Source organism: Sebastes fasciatus, chromosome 10 (genome assembly GCF_043250625.1).
Source record: "Sebastes fasciatus isolate fSebFas1 chromosome 10, fSebFas1.pri, whole genome shotgun sequence".
Lineage (NCBI taxonomy): Eukaryota > Metazoa > Chordata > Actinopteri > Perciformes > Sebastidae > Sebastes > Sebastes fasciatus.
In genome coordinates this window covers 20,322,435-20,336,886 of record NC_133804.1, presented here as the reverse complement: position 1 = coordinate 20,336,886, position 14,452 = coordinate 20,322,435, and the positions used below count along the sequence as shown (strand labels likewise).

Genomic DNA, 14,452 nt, shown 5'->3' with positions numbered 1-14,452 from the left:
CTCTCTTTTTCCCTCCCTCAACACCTGTCATGACCAGAGGCTTTAATCTATTGCTCCAGCATTTTGGCGAATTCGTCTGCTATTTTCTTTTTCAGCACCATGGAGAGCAACATGGTGTGTTTTATGTGCGTGTTATTAAGTGTAATAGAAAATGGTCAGTGGTCACCCTTATACTTTCCATGTTGTTGAGGTCTTTTAAGATATATATTCTACACATGTATATTATAGTGTGATTAATATAGTTTTTAAACTAGAACTACATATTACTACAATTTAATTCCAGCATGTGTACATTATTTTCTCATCTTTTCCACCTCTCCCCTCTCACAACACATTTTCTGCAGTTTTGCTTGTTGAACTCAGTGGGCCGCTGTTGCCTAGTCTGTTGCAGCTGTAGTACATTTACAGCAGTACCGCCTCTTCATTTCGATGTATTAGAGAAAAAGGGCAGGCGCGGATCGCATTGTCTTCGGTAGAGGAGCCGATATACACGACAAGGCACGACTGTCGTTCTTTCGCTTCAAATTTGAGGATTGTTTTTGCTTCATATTTTGTTTGAATGCTTGTCCATCTTTCTGACGGATTATACGAGGTTGCTGTTGCTTTTTACCGAGATAATTTCGAACAATGAAACGGCAAGTACTGTTGTTTATCTCGATCCTCTCCCTTGGTTCAGTCTGCGGGCAGGTCAGCTACTCTGTTCCGGAGGAAATGGCGAAGGGCTCTTTGGTTGGTAACATAGCTCAGGATTTAGGTTTAGACGTGAAAAGACTGAGGTTAGGAAACGCTCGTGTTTATTCTGGTGATAGCAGAGAATACATCGAGCTGAATAGCGAGAGAGGAGTCCTCCTTATCAAAGAGAGAATAGACAGAGAGGCGCTGTGCGGTGATACGACACCATGCGCTGTGCATTTTCAGATTGTGCTGGAGAATCCTATGGAATTTTACAGTGTCACGGTTGAAATTACAGATATTAACGATAATGCACCATCTTTCGAAAAGAGCGACATTAAATTCAGAATTAGCGAGTCTGCAGTTGTTGGGGCTAAATTTGTTTTAGAAAGAGCAGTGGATTTAGATGTCGGTATAAATAGTCTCCAAAGCTATGTACTGAAACCAAGTGATAATTTTGTACTTAAACTGCACAACCAAGCTGACGGTACAAAGAATGTGGAGATGGTCTTACAAAAACCTCTAGACAGAGAGAAAAATGAGTTCATTTCTTTGGCGCTGACGGCTGTAGATGGAGGAGAGCCACAGATGTCAGGAACAATGCAGATTCTCATCACAGTGTTAGATGTCAATGACAATGCACCTGTTTTTACACAGCCCATGTATAAAGGCACTGTGGCTGAAAATGCTGCAAAAGGCACGATAGTGACCACTGTCAGTGCCTCAGATGCTGATCATGGATTAAATGGTAAAATAACGTATTCAATCACAAACACTTTAGATGACGTCAGACATATGTTTGATGTAAATGAGGACAGCGGTGAGGTTAGGTTGATTGGACATTTGGATTATGAAAAGAAACGAAGCTTTCAGATCAATGTGCGCGCATTGGATAACGGAGGACTATCAGATTCTTGTAAAGTGATTGTCGATGTCGTCGATATAAATGACAATAAACCAACGATTAAAATCATGTCTAAATCAGCTATTATATCGGAGAATGCAAACCCCAACACGGTCGTTACCATGATTAACATCCAAGACCCAGACTCAGGTGAAAATGGTAAAGTTCAGTGTTTTATAAATGAGAATATTCCTTTCGTATTGAAATCGACATCAAATAATTTCTATAGCTTAGTAACAGACAGTGATTTAGACAGAGAGATATCTTCTCAGTATAATATAACAGTGACGTGCTCTGATGAGGGAGTGCCCTCCCTCTCCAGCAGCGTCACTCTCACCTTACAGATCTCTGATGTGAATGATAACGCGCCTGTCTTTGAGAGGAGCTCATATGAGGCCTACATTGTAGAAAACAACACACCAGGCCTCTCTATATTCACAGTGAAAGCCAGAGACGCTGACTGGAACCAGAATGCCCGTGTTTCTTACATACTGGAGGACTCCTCTGTTAACGGAGTGCCAGTCACCTCATATGTGTCCGTTAGTGCTGATAGTGGAGTCATCCATGCAGTGCGCTCTTTTGACTACGAGCAGATCAAAGACTTCCACTTCCGCGTCAAAGCGCAAGATGGAGGTTCCCCTCCACTCAGTAGCAACGTGACTGTAAAAGTATCGATCCAGGACAAGAATGACAACCCACCTCAGGTCCTGTATCCAGTCCAGACTGGTGGCTCTCTGGTGGCTGAAATGGTGCCTCGTTCAGCAGATGTGGGCTATCTGGTCACTAAAGTGGTGGCTGTTGATGTGGACTCTGGACAGAATGCCTGGCTCTCCTATAAACTGCAGAAAGCCACAGACAGGGCGCTGTTTGAAGTGGGCTTACAGAATGGAGAAATAAGAACTATCCGCCAAGTCACTGATAAAGATGCTGTGAAACAAAGACTGACTGTTATTGTGGAGGACAACGGGCAGCCCTCTCGTTCAGCTACAGTCATTGTTAACGTGGCGGTGGCGGACAGCTTCCCTGAAGTGCTGTCTGAGTTCACTGACTTTACGCACGACAAGGAGTACAATGACAACCTGACTTTTTATTTAGTGTTGGCTCTGGCTGTAGTCTCCTTCCTCTTCATCACGTGTTTAGTGGTTATTATATCAGTGAAGATCTACAGATGGAGACAGTCTCGCGTCCTGTATCACTCCAGTCTCCCTGTGATTCCATATTATCCACCACGTTACTCAGACACTTTGGGGACAGGGACTCTCCAACACGTGTACAACTACGAGGTGTGCAGGACGACTGACTCCAGAAAGAGTGACTGTAAGTTTGGAGGAGCCGGTAGTCAGAACGTGCTGATAATGGACCCCAGTTCTACAGGGACGATGCAGCGGATACAGAGTGAGAAGAGCATCCTGGATGAACCAGACTCTCCTCTAGAGGTTGGTTAATTGGGGTTTATTTCAGATGTAACTTGTGTTATTTATGAAGTTGTTAATAGTCGCCGTTCATAATAAGTCTACAATCAGCACCATGGACAGAGACATTGTTTTTGACCACAGCTAGGCGTTGTCCAGGCCCTTCACTATAGAGGTCAAATCTTTCTAGATATTTAATTTCATTTAAAGATAGCTCTTTGATACCTGTACCCTTTACATGGTTTCTAAGTTTCAGCAGAAAATATAGCTACAGATGGGAAATGTGTTTGGTGAAAACTTCTTCCTCTCGCTCTGTCTCTCTCTTGTTTTAGTAAATCCTCTATTTTTCATGGAAAGTGTTGCAATTTTAACTTCACTCACCCTTTAAATAATATGGTCAGCCATCGCTCTCTTCTCTATAATGTAAACTAATTTTCTCTTGGTAGGTTTGATTTCTTTTACTAAAATCATTGTTTTTTCAAACATGTTAGCACTGTCTAAACATTTCTCATATGGTTGGTAGGAGCTTTGCTCGTGTAATTTTGACTTTGAACTCAGAGGGACGCTGTTGACCAGTATGTATCAGTTTTACAGCCGATGTGTAATAGTACCTCCCATCATCTCCGTATATTTGAGCTGGAAGAAAAAAGGGTAAATGCAGTGAGGCAAACGCGGAGATACAGTACCGAGACATTGCACGGCTATTTCCTTTTTCTTTTAAGGGATTTTAAGACTTCGTTTTGACAACGGATTTAAATGTGAAAGGGGACTAAAATATTTGCATAAGGACTCGCTGCAAAGACGATGTCGGACATAACAATGGAAGGGCAAGTACTGTTGTTTATCTCGGTCCTCTCGCTCAGCTCGGTGCTCGGGCAGGTCAGCTACTCCATTCCTGAGGAAATGATGAAAGGCTCTTTCGTTGGTAACTTAGCTCAGGATTTAGGTTTGGATGTCAAAAGACTGAAATCCGGAAAGGCTCGCGTTTTTACACGAGACAGCGCAGAATACATCGAGCTAAACAAAGAGAGAGGAGTCCTCCTTATAAAAGAGAGAATAGACAGAGAGGCGCTTTGCGGACAAACGACGCCTTGTGCTTTGCATTGTCAGATCATATTAGAGAATCCAATGGAATTCTACAGTATTAATATCGAGATCACAGACGTAAATGATAACCCTCCAATCTTTGAAACAAGAAATGTCCACTTCAATATCAGCGAGTCTACGCTTAGTGGTACAACGTTTATTTTAGACAGGGCTATTGATCTTGATGTAGGTGCAAATGGATTAAAAACCTATATCCTAAAACCAACGGATGCATTCTCACTCAAAATAAACAATCAAATGGATATGAGTAAAAATGTGGAGATGGTTTTGCATACACCGCTGGATAGGGAGAAAAACGACCATTTGTCTCTAGTCCTGACAGCGGTGGATGGAGGCGAACCGCAGATGACAGGAACAATGCAAATTCACATCACCGTTTTAGACGCTAATGACAATGCTCCTGTTTTTACGCAGCCTATTTATAAAGCCTCCATAAAAGAAAATGCACCAGTAGGAACAGTTGTAGTGAAAGTTACTGCGACAGATGCAGACCGTGACTCTAATGGTAGAATAACGTATTCAATATCAAGTTCTCTAGATCATGCCCGTGTATTATTTGAAGTAAATAAGCAAAGTGGCGATATTACTTTAGTTGGAAAACTTAACTATGAAAAATCGGGAAACGTTCAGATAAATATTCGCGCCAGTGATGGTGGTGGACTAACTGGTTCTTGCAAGGTGATTATAGATGTGTTAGACATAAATGATAACAAACCTGATATTCATATAATGTCCAAATCAAATGTGATATCGGAAGATGCTAAAACTAACACTGTAGTGACGATGATAAATGTTGAGGATGCAGACTCCGGTGAAAACGGCAAAGTGCATTGCTCCATCATTGATAATACATATTTTATATTGAAGTCCACATCAAATAATTTCTATAGTCTCCTAACAGACGGTGAGTTGGACAGAGAGAGGGACTCTGAGTATAATATAACAGTGACGTGCTCTGACGAGGGAGTGCCCTCCCTCTCCAGCAGCGTCACTCTCACCTTACAGATCTCTGATGTGAATGATAACGCGCCTGTCTTTGAGAGGAGCTCATATGAGGCCTACATTGTAGAAAACAACACACCAGGCCTCTCTATATTCACAGTGAAAGCCAGAGACGCTGACTGGAACCAGAATGCCCGTGTTTCTTACATACTGGAGGACTCCTTCGTTAACGGAGTGCCAGTCTCCTCATATGTGTCCGTTAGTGCTGATAGTGGAGTCATCCATGCAGTGCGCTCTTTTGACTACGAGCAGATCAAAGACTTCCACTTCCGCGTCAAAGCGCAGGATGGAGGTTCCCCTCCACTCAGTAGCAACGTGACTGTAAAAGTATCGATCCAGGACCAGAATGACAACCCTCCTCAGGTTCTGTACCCAGTCCAGACTGGTGGCTCTCTGGTGGCTGAAATGGTGCCTCGTTCAGCAGATGTGGGCTATCTGGTCACTAAAGTGGTGGCTGTTGATGTGGACTCTGGACAGAATGCCTGGCTCTCCTATAAACTGCAGAAAGCCACAGACAGGGCGCTGTTTGAAGTGGGCTTACAGAATGGAGAAATAAGAACTATCCGCCAAGTCACTGATAAAGATGCTGTGAAACAAAGACTGACTGTTATAGTGGAGGACAACGGGCAGCCCTCTCGTTCAGCTACAGTCATTGTTAACGTGGCGGTGGCGGACAGCTTCCCTGAAGTGCTGTCTGAGTTCACTGACTTTCCGCACGACAAGGAGTACAATGACAACCTGACTTTCTACTTAGTGTTGGCTCTGGCTGTAGTCTCCTTCCTCTTCATCACGTGTTTAGTAGTTATTATATCAGTGAAGATCTACAGGTGGAGACAGTCTCGCGTCCTGTATCACTCCAGTCTCCCTGTGATTCCATATTATCCACCACGTTACTCAGACACTTTGGGGACAGGGACTCTCCAACACGTGTACAACTACGAGGTGTGCAGGACGACTGACTCCAGAAAGAGTGACTGTAAGTTCGGAGGAGCCGGTAGTCAGAACGTGCTGATAATGGACCCCAGTTCTACAGGGACGATGCAGCGGATACAGAGTGAGAAGAGCATCCTGGATGAACCAGACTCTCCTCTAGAGGTTAGAAATTGCTAGCTATCTGTTGCTTCGTTGAAGTCACGCTTTAATTCATTTTACTATAATTTTCAGCACCTTGGAGAGCGACATGATTGCATATTCAAAACCATGTATTTTCCCAAGTTACATTTAACATGTCTATTTAAATGGCTATTATATTTTCACACAATCTATTTTTTCAATTTGCATGTATTTGTCCTGACTTAGGTGCCTTTTTATTTATCTAGTAGCAAAAGTAGCAAAAAATACTACCCACTTACAGACGAAGTGTTTCTTTGCTGTTTATGATTCTTAACCGGGCTACATCAGTTTGTTTTGCACATTTCACGTGCAGTTTTGCTTTATGAACTCAGAGTGCCGCTGTCGGCCAGTCTGTATTAGCTTTACCGCAGACTCATTGTACCTCCCATCTTTATTTTAGAGAGAGAAAGAGACAGAAGCGAAGCACACCGTCTGGACTTTACCGGAGATACAGGGAATATTTTTGTCACGTTTGGAATATGCTTTAAAAACTGGCGTTGTCTGAGAAAGTATCGGAGGGCTAACATCCAAAAAGCCACACTTGGTTTACACTGGAATAACGTCGGGCAGAACAATGAGAGGGAAAGTACTGTTGTTTTTCTCGCTCCTCTGTCTCAGCTCGGTGCTCGGACAAGTCAGCTACTCCATTCCCGAGGAAATGCCAAAAGGTTCTCTGGTAGGCAACATGGCGAGGGATTTTGGCTTGGATGTTAAAAGACTAAAATCGGGTAAAGCTCGCATTTTTACTCGAGACAGTGACGGATATATCGAGTTGAATAACGAAAGAGGAGTCCTCCTCATCAAAGATAAGATAGACAGAGAGGCGCTATGTGGACAGACGACGCCTTGTGCTTTGCACTTTCAGATTATATTAGAGAATCCGATGGAGTTTTACAGTGTAACTATTGAGATCACAGATATTAATGATAATCCTCCGTCCTTCGAAAAGAACGACGTCAAATTTAAAATCAGTGAATCTGCTGTTAGTGGGGCTAAATTCATATTAGATCGGGCAGTTGATCCTGATGTAGGCTCAAATGGATTGCAAACATATAAGCTTGAACCGGCTGACAATTTTGTTATTAAATTATATGATCAAGCAGATGGAACGAAAAACGTTGAAATGGTTTTAGAGAAGCCACTTGACAGAGAAAAAAATGAACGCCTTTCTTTAGTCCTGACGGCGGTGGATGGAGGAGAGCCGCAGATGACAGGGACAATGCAGATTCTCATCACTGTTTTAGACGCTAATGACAATGCCCCTGTTTTTACGCAGCCCATCTATAAAGCATCTATAAAAGAAAATGCACCAGTAGGAACGGTTGTAGTGACAGTTACTGCAACAGATGCAGATCACGGATCTAATGGAAGAATAACTTACTCAATCTCGAGTATTTTAGATAATGCCCGTGGGCTATTTGAAGTAAATGATGACAGTGGTGAAATTCGGCTAAAAGGAAATGTTGACTATGAAAAAGCTCGAACATTTCAGATAAACATCCGGGCAAGTGATGACGGAGGACTAGTTGACTCATGTAAAGTGATGATCGACGTCATAGACATGAATGATAATAAACCTGATATCCATATAATGTCAAAATCAAATGTGATATCAGAAGATGCCAAACCTGGTACTGTTGTGACAATGATAAATATTGAGGATGCAGACTCGGGTGAAAATGGCAATGTCCAATGCAGTATAAATAATGATATTCCCTTTGTGTTGAAGTCTACAACCAATGGTTTCTATAGTTTGATAACAGACAGTGGTTTAGACAGAGAAACAGCCTCTGAGTATAATATAACAGTGACGTGCTCTGATGAGGGAGTGCCCTCCCTCTCCAGCAGCGTCACTCTCACCTTACAGATCTCTGATGTGAATGATAACGCGCCTGTCTTTGAGAGGAGCTCATATGAGGCCTACATTGTAGAAAACAACACACCTGGCCTCTCTATATTCACAGTGAAAGCCAGAGACGCTGACTGGAACCAGAATGCCCGTGTTTCTTACATACTGGAGGACTCCTCTCTTAACGGAGTGCCAGTCTCCTCATATGTGTCCGTTAGTGCTGATAGTGGAGTCATCCATGCAGTGCGCTCTTTTGACTACGAGCAGATCAAAGACTTCCACTTCCGCGTCAAAGCGCAGGATGGAGGTTCCCCTCCACTTAGTAGCAACGTTACTGTGAAAGTACTGATCCAGGACCAGAACGACAACCCGCCTCAGGTTCTGTACCCAGTCCAGACTGGTGGCTCTCTGGTGGCTGAAATGGTGCCTCGTTCAGCTGATGTGGGCTATCTGGTCACTAAAGTGGTGGCTGTTGATGTGGACTCTGGACAGAATGCCTGGCTCTCCTATAAACTGCAGAAAGCCACAGACAGGGCGCTGTTTGAAGTGGGCTTACAGAATGGAGAAATAAGAACTATCCGCCAAGTCACTGATAAAGATGTTGTAAAACAAAGACTGACTGTTATAGTGGAGGACAACGGGCAGCCCTCTCGTTCAGCTACAGTCATTGTTAACGTGGCGGTGGCGGACAGCTTCCCTGAAGTGCTGTCTGAGTTCACTGACTTTACACACGACAAGGAGTACAATGACAACCTGACTTTTTACTTAGTGTTGGCTCTGGCTGTAGTCTCCTTCCTCTTCATCACGTGTTTAGTGGTTATTATATCAGTGAAGATCTACAGGTGGAGACAGTCTCGCGTCCTGTATCACTCCAGTCTCCCTGTGATTCCATATTATCCACCACGTTACTCAGACACTTTGGGGACAGGGACTCTCCAACATGTGTACAACTACGAGGTGTGCAGGACGACTGACTCCAGAAAGAGTGACTGTAAATTCGGAGGAGCCGGTAGTCAGAACGTGCTGATAATGGACCCCAGTTCTACAGGGACGATGCAGCGGATACAGAGTGAGAAGAGCATCCTGGACGAACCAGACTCTCCTCTAGAGGTTAGAAAGGTGTTACATCGCACATGCCCTCCTCATTACTGGTCATGACCAGACGCTTAACCAAATATGCCAGCATTTTTGTAAATCTGTTTGGTCTTTTCATTTTCAGCACCATGGAGAGCAACATGGTCTATCTATCTATCTATCTATCTATCTATCTATCTATCTATCTATCTATCTATCTATCTATCTATCTATCTATCATGTTTGTACAAGTAATATAATCTCTATCAATATTTTTATAGCTATTTCTGCAGTTTCTTTTCACGTCCCTAAGTGCCGCTGTTGGTTAGTGTGAGGAAGATGAGGCTCTTTTCCTGAGTGAAGTCCTCCCTCGTCTGTCTGATGCGTTATTAGAGCTCTGTTTTAATCGGAACCATAGACTGACAAAGCCAGCCGCTTAGCACTCACCAATGAGCTCACGATCATCTCCTTTTTGACACGGTGGTTTTGTTTTTCTCTTCGGATTTTGCGAAGGCTGTCGTCATGATGGGTGTTCTTTGTTTTATTCCCGGAAAAAAATATTTTCCATGGTGGCCGCTGCTTCTCTGCGTTTGTGTCGCAGACATGGCTCTCGGGCAGGTCCGTTATTCTATACCCGAGGAGATGGCGACGGGCTCGGTTGTCGGGAATATCATTCAGGACCTCGGCTTGGATGTTAAACGGCTGAAATCTGGGCGGGCTAGGATATTTACCGAGGACGGCAGTGAGTACATTGGTCTAAATGCAGAAAAGGGGACTTTAGTTGTGGCTAAAAGGATAGACAGAGAAGAATTGTGCAAGGAAGTGTCTCCCTGCTCTCTCCATTTCCAAATCATCTTAGAAAATCCAATGGAGTTGCATCGAATTGATGTAGAGATTACAGATATTAATGATAATGCTCCATTTTTTTCGAAAAAGGAATACAGTTTCCAGGTTATTGAATCTGCCTCACCAGGAGCTCGCTATGCGCTTGAGAGTGCCATAGATCCAGATGTGGCACATAACACCCTCCAAACATACAAACTGAATCCGACAGATAATTTCAAATTAAATATTGTTTCTCGACCTGATGGCACAAAATATATTGAAATGGTCCTTCACACGTCGCTTGACAGAGAAAAACAAGAAGAGCATAAATTAATTTTGACCGCATTTGACGGTGGTAATCCTCAGAAATCAGGTTCTGTCAAAATAAATGTCGTTGTTTTGGATGCAAATGATAATGCACCAGTATTCAGTCAGTCTGTTTACAGAGTAACTGTTCCTGAAAACGCTTCCAAGGGCACTGTCATTTTAAGAGTCAGTGCCACTGATAATGATAAAGGAGCAAATGACGAGGTAGTGTATTCCTTCTCCCAGCATACCGGTAGAGCATCATCCCTGTTTAATATGGATCCCCATACAGGGGAAATGACTGTAATTGGTGTGTTAGATTATGAAAAAGCTAAACATTATGAAATTGATATCGAAGCAACAGACAAAGGAGGGTTGACAGACACAAGCAAGGTGCTAATTGAGGTGACCGATCTAAATGATAATGCCCCTGTCATAAGCATAATATCCCTCTCCAACCCCATCCCAGAGGATTCAGCTCCAGACACTATTATAGCAATGCTCAATATCAAAGATTTGGACTCTGATAAAAATGGCCAAGTGAAGTGTTTTATTAGCAAAGATTTGCCTTTCAAAATCAAGTCATCATCGACTAATTTTTACAGCCTGATGTCTGACGATGTTTTGGACCGTGAAACTGTGCCGGAATATAATATAACAATTACAGCAATGGATGAGGGTTCACCGCCTTATTACACAAACAAGACAATTAATTTAAGAATATCGGACGTAAACGACCACGCCCCAATGTTCCCACAACCATCTATCACCGCTTTCATCACTGAAAATAATTCACCTGGTATGTCACTCCTCTCTGTCAAAGCCAGTGACAAAGACTCTGGGAACAATGCACGCATTTCCTACTTCCTTGAAGATAGCCAGCTGAACGGGATGTCAGCCTCCGCTTATTTCTCAGTGAATGCAGAGAGTGGAGAGATACTTGCTGTGCGCTCATTTGACTATGAGCAAACTAAAGAGTACCATATTCGCGTCAAAGCGCAGGATGGAGGTTCCCCTCCACTCAGTAGCAACGTGACTGTAAAAGTATCGATCCAGGACAAGAATGACAACCCACCTCAGGTCCTGTACCCAGTCCAGACTGGTGGCTCTCTGGTGGCTGAAATGGTGCCTCGTTCAGCAGATGTGGGCTATCTGGTCACTAAAGTGGTGGCTGTTGATGTGGACTCTGGACAGAATGCCTGGCTCTCCTATAAACTGCAGAAAGCCACAGACAGGGCGCTGTTTGAAGTGGGCTTACAGAATGGAGAAATAAGAACTATCCGCCAGGTCACTGATAAAGATGCTGTGAAACAAAGACTGACTGTTATAGTGGAGGACAACGGGCAGCCCTCTCGTTCAGCTACAGTCATTGTTAACGTGGCGGTGGCGGACAGCTTCCCTGAAGTGCTGTCTGAGTTCACTGACTTTACGCACGACAAGGAGTACAATGACAACCTGACTTTTTACTTAGTGCTGGCTCTGGCTGTGGTCTCCTTTCTCTTCATCACGTGTTTAGTGGTTATTATATCAGTGAAGATCTACAGGTGGAGACGCGAGCGCGTGTGTTACAACTCCGGTGGGAATCTTCCTGTTATTCCGTACTACCCGCCCCTTTACGCAGACGTAGGAGGTACTGGTACGCTGAAGCAGGCATTCAGTTACGAGGTGTACGGCACTACTGACTCCCGGAAGAGTGATATCAAGTGTTCCCAACCCTTCAGTCAGAGCACTCTGACTGTTGACCATACCAGGACAGTGCCAAGGCATAAAACAGAGTCAGAGAATATGCTCACAGAGGTGAGATAAACCTCCTCCTTGTTTCTTTATAACCCTTGTTGTTGTTTTGTTTGTTTTGTTGTTGCTGTTGTTGTTGTTGTTGGTGGTGGTGGTACTTCAGTTCAGTTTAGCCACAGCCCACTCACTATTTGGATAGTTCTAATACTGTACCTACTGTACCTACTGTATATTCTGGTGGTCAACCAATATTTAGTCTTTTGTATCTCACAGTGTATCTTGTGGCTGGATTTAACATTATTATTACAACAGTTACATATATTTGGGTATAAGAATTCAAATTTGTGTCATGAATAGTGGGATACTCAACCTTTTTACTATACTGAACATCTATCTTTCTTTTACTATTTAGGCAAGTATCAACATCGGACATTTATTGTGTTTTATAGTTTATTTATTTTTGCACAATTTAAGAATACACAAAAATAACATAATATACAGTGCAGGAAGAGGCAGAAACCCCACTGACATTATCTTAAGTCTCAACCTCAATAATGGTAAGATTTCACAATATTATAGAGAACACAATATTCATATAAAAAACATGATATGACTACATAATAGGCATAATAGTGTACCCCCTGTAATGTTCCATACCTTTCTACTGACCAAACTTTGCCCAAAAACAACAATTCTAATATTTAAGGTACTCCTTAAGACAGGGCATATCACTTAAATATAACACAAGTGTGGTTATCCAATTTTTGTGACAAAATGCATCCATTAAGGTTGCAAATACTGACTGCACATACTCCAGCACTGTAGATGATTCTCTGATCCTCTGATCCTCTGTATAAAGCGTGCTAGCTTTAAACAGAGACTATACTGAAACCTCTATCTACCTGTGTGGTTTTATATGTTGATTGTAAGATACACTGTGTCAGATGCTTGTTTTTCTTTATTACAATACATCCTCCATGGTGTCTTTTTGCTGCATTTTTCACCTTAATTCTATTCATTGATAATCATATTGATTGTGCCAGCAGTTATATGCAATATTTTGCACTGAAACCTGATGTTATGTGCAAACAAACCAGCTAAGAATAGGTTTAGTTACTTATGTTTAGACCCTTTTCAACTGTAACAGACTGCTATTTAAGATATTGTACTGTATGTGTGAGAGACCAATACAGAAGCTACAGTCAGAGAAAGAGACTCTGGGCTTCATCCCTGCTAAAGCATTGCTCCTGATCATTTCTGCATAGAAACACACAACCACACAGTGCACTAGTTTTTCAGTGACCTAGTTCCCTTCATAACACGGTGCAGCCATGGGCACAAGGCTACACACAGAGAAAAAGAGCAGGGATGGATGCAGGTAAACTATAACAAAGGGATGTTAGCAAATCAATATAGAAATGTAAAGAGTGACACAATAATATTGATTAAGAGGTATAAAATGTGGTATAAGGGAAGAGGAAACAGTCACTGCTGGTGCTGGGAAGATTGAGAGCGAGGGAGAGAAGCAGTGTGATGGAGAGGAAGAGAGAGGCAGCGGGGGAGGGGAAGAGGCACGTGGTAACCGGCACAGTCTCCAACATCCCTGTGCAGCATTGGTGTTAGTGATGCAAGGCAGCCATTTTGATCCACAGCCCTCTTTGTCTGCTGATATAGAGGGCTGAGAGATGTCTCATGTGTGTAATAGTTACAGTTACTGACTGCCGGTAAAGGACACAGATATCGTGAGATATTTCTTGATAAAATGTAAAGAATAGAAGTCAAGTGATAACGAGAGAGAGAGAGAGAGATCTGCATTAGTTATATAACAAGTGACAAGGGGATGTCTGAAAATAGAATAGAGGCTGAATAATACATTTAATGACAAAGGAAAACTGACCTTGAATGTATTAAAACCTGGCTGTCCCCAAAGCCTGTAAAAATATAGATTTTAAGACTGCTATTTGGAGTTACACAGCAACACACTGGATTTGTTACCTCCGGTACTAGTCTCCACATGTTAGGGCTTACATTATATGATGAATATGAAAGCTGTGTGGTGCGTTTTAAAAGTAACAGTGTGGCTGACTGGGCACCAGCCTGTTGTTATAATGAGGAAAATAAAGGCATCTGTGTTTGATATCCGTCATAATTTAAATTAAGTGAAAATAACGCTTGTCTTCAGATAAAAGAGCACATAAAGCATCATTTAAAGATCCATCTTGATGCATGAGTGATCACTAAATGCTTGTGTGATGTGGTTGAGTATCATCTGTCTGCAGTTATGTTTGCTCAGTTTTATCCGGTATCAGAGGAAGCATCAGATCTGGTCTCTCTGGGTGGTTTATGTGTTTCAGCAGTAAAGTCTGCAGGATATTGAGGGTGTGTGCATGTGAAAATAAGAGTTGACTAACTACAAGGCAGAGACGTAGGTTAATTGTCTTAACCCCCATATCC

At 42.6% G+C, this 14,452-nt stretch overlaps 2 protein-coding genes across 27 annotated transcripts in view; both read left to right on the top strand.

Annotated features, from left to right (window-relative positions):
- LOC141775468 (protocadherin gamma-C5-like) overlaps positions 1-14,452 on the top strand; it is a 227,851-nt gene that overhangs the window by 160,255 nt on the left and 53,144 nt on the right. For 3 of the 26 annotated variants that reach the window (XM_074648883.1, XM_074648882.1, XM_074648868.1), the window contains exon 1: positions 3,752-6,192. The exons of 19 other annotated variants lie outside the window; for them this stretch is intronic. In XM_074648883.1, coding sequence (XP_074504984.1) covers positions 3,793-6,192 — 2,400 coding nt within the window. In that variant the 5' untranslated portion in view covers positions 3,752-3,792. Of the gene's footprint in view, positions 1-3,751; positions 6,193-6,261; positions 9,170-9,556; positions 12,062-14,452 lie in introns of those variants that run through there. 4 more of the 26 variants (XM_074648869.1, XM_074648885.1, XM_074648867.1 and 1 more) reach the window with 4 other exon arrangements.
- LOC141775491 (protocadherin beta-16-like) lies at positions 52-3,219 on the top strand. Its single transcript, XM_074648920.1, has one exon. The coding sequence runs from the start codon at positions 628-630 to the stop codon at positions 3,019-3,021; it is 2,394 nt and encodes a 797-aa protein (XP_074505021.1). The 5' UTR covers positions 52-627; the 3' UTR covers positions 3,022-3,219.

Bases quoted from the DNA above. Each gene is read 5' to 3' on its own strand.
- LOC141775491 (XM_074648920.1), top strand. From the start codon at position 628: ATGAAACGGCAAGTACTGTTGTTTATCTCGATCCTCTCCCTTGGTTCA.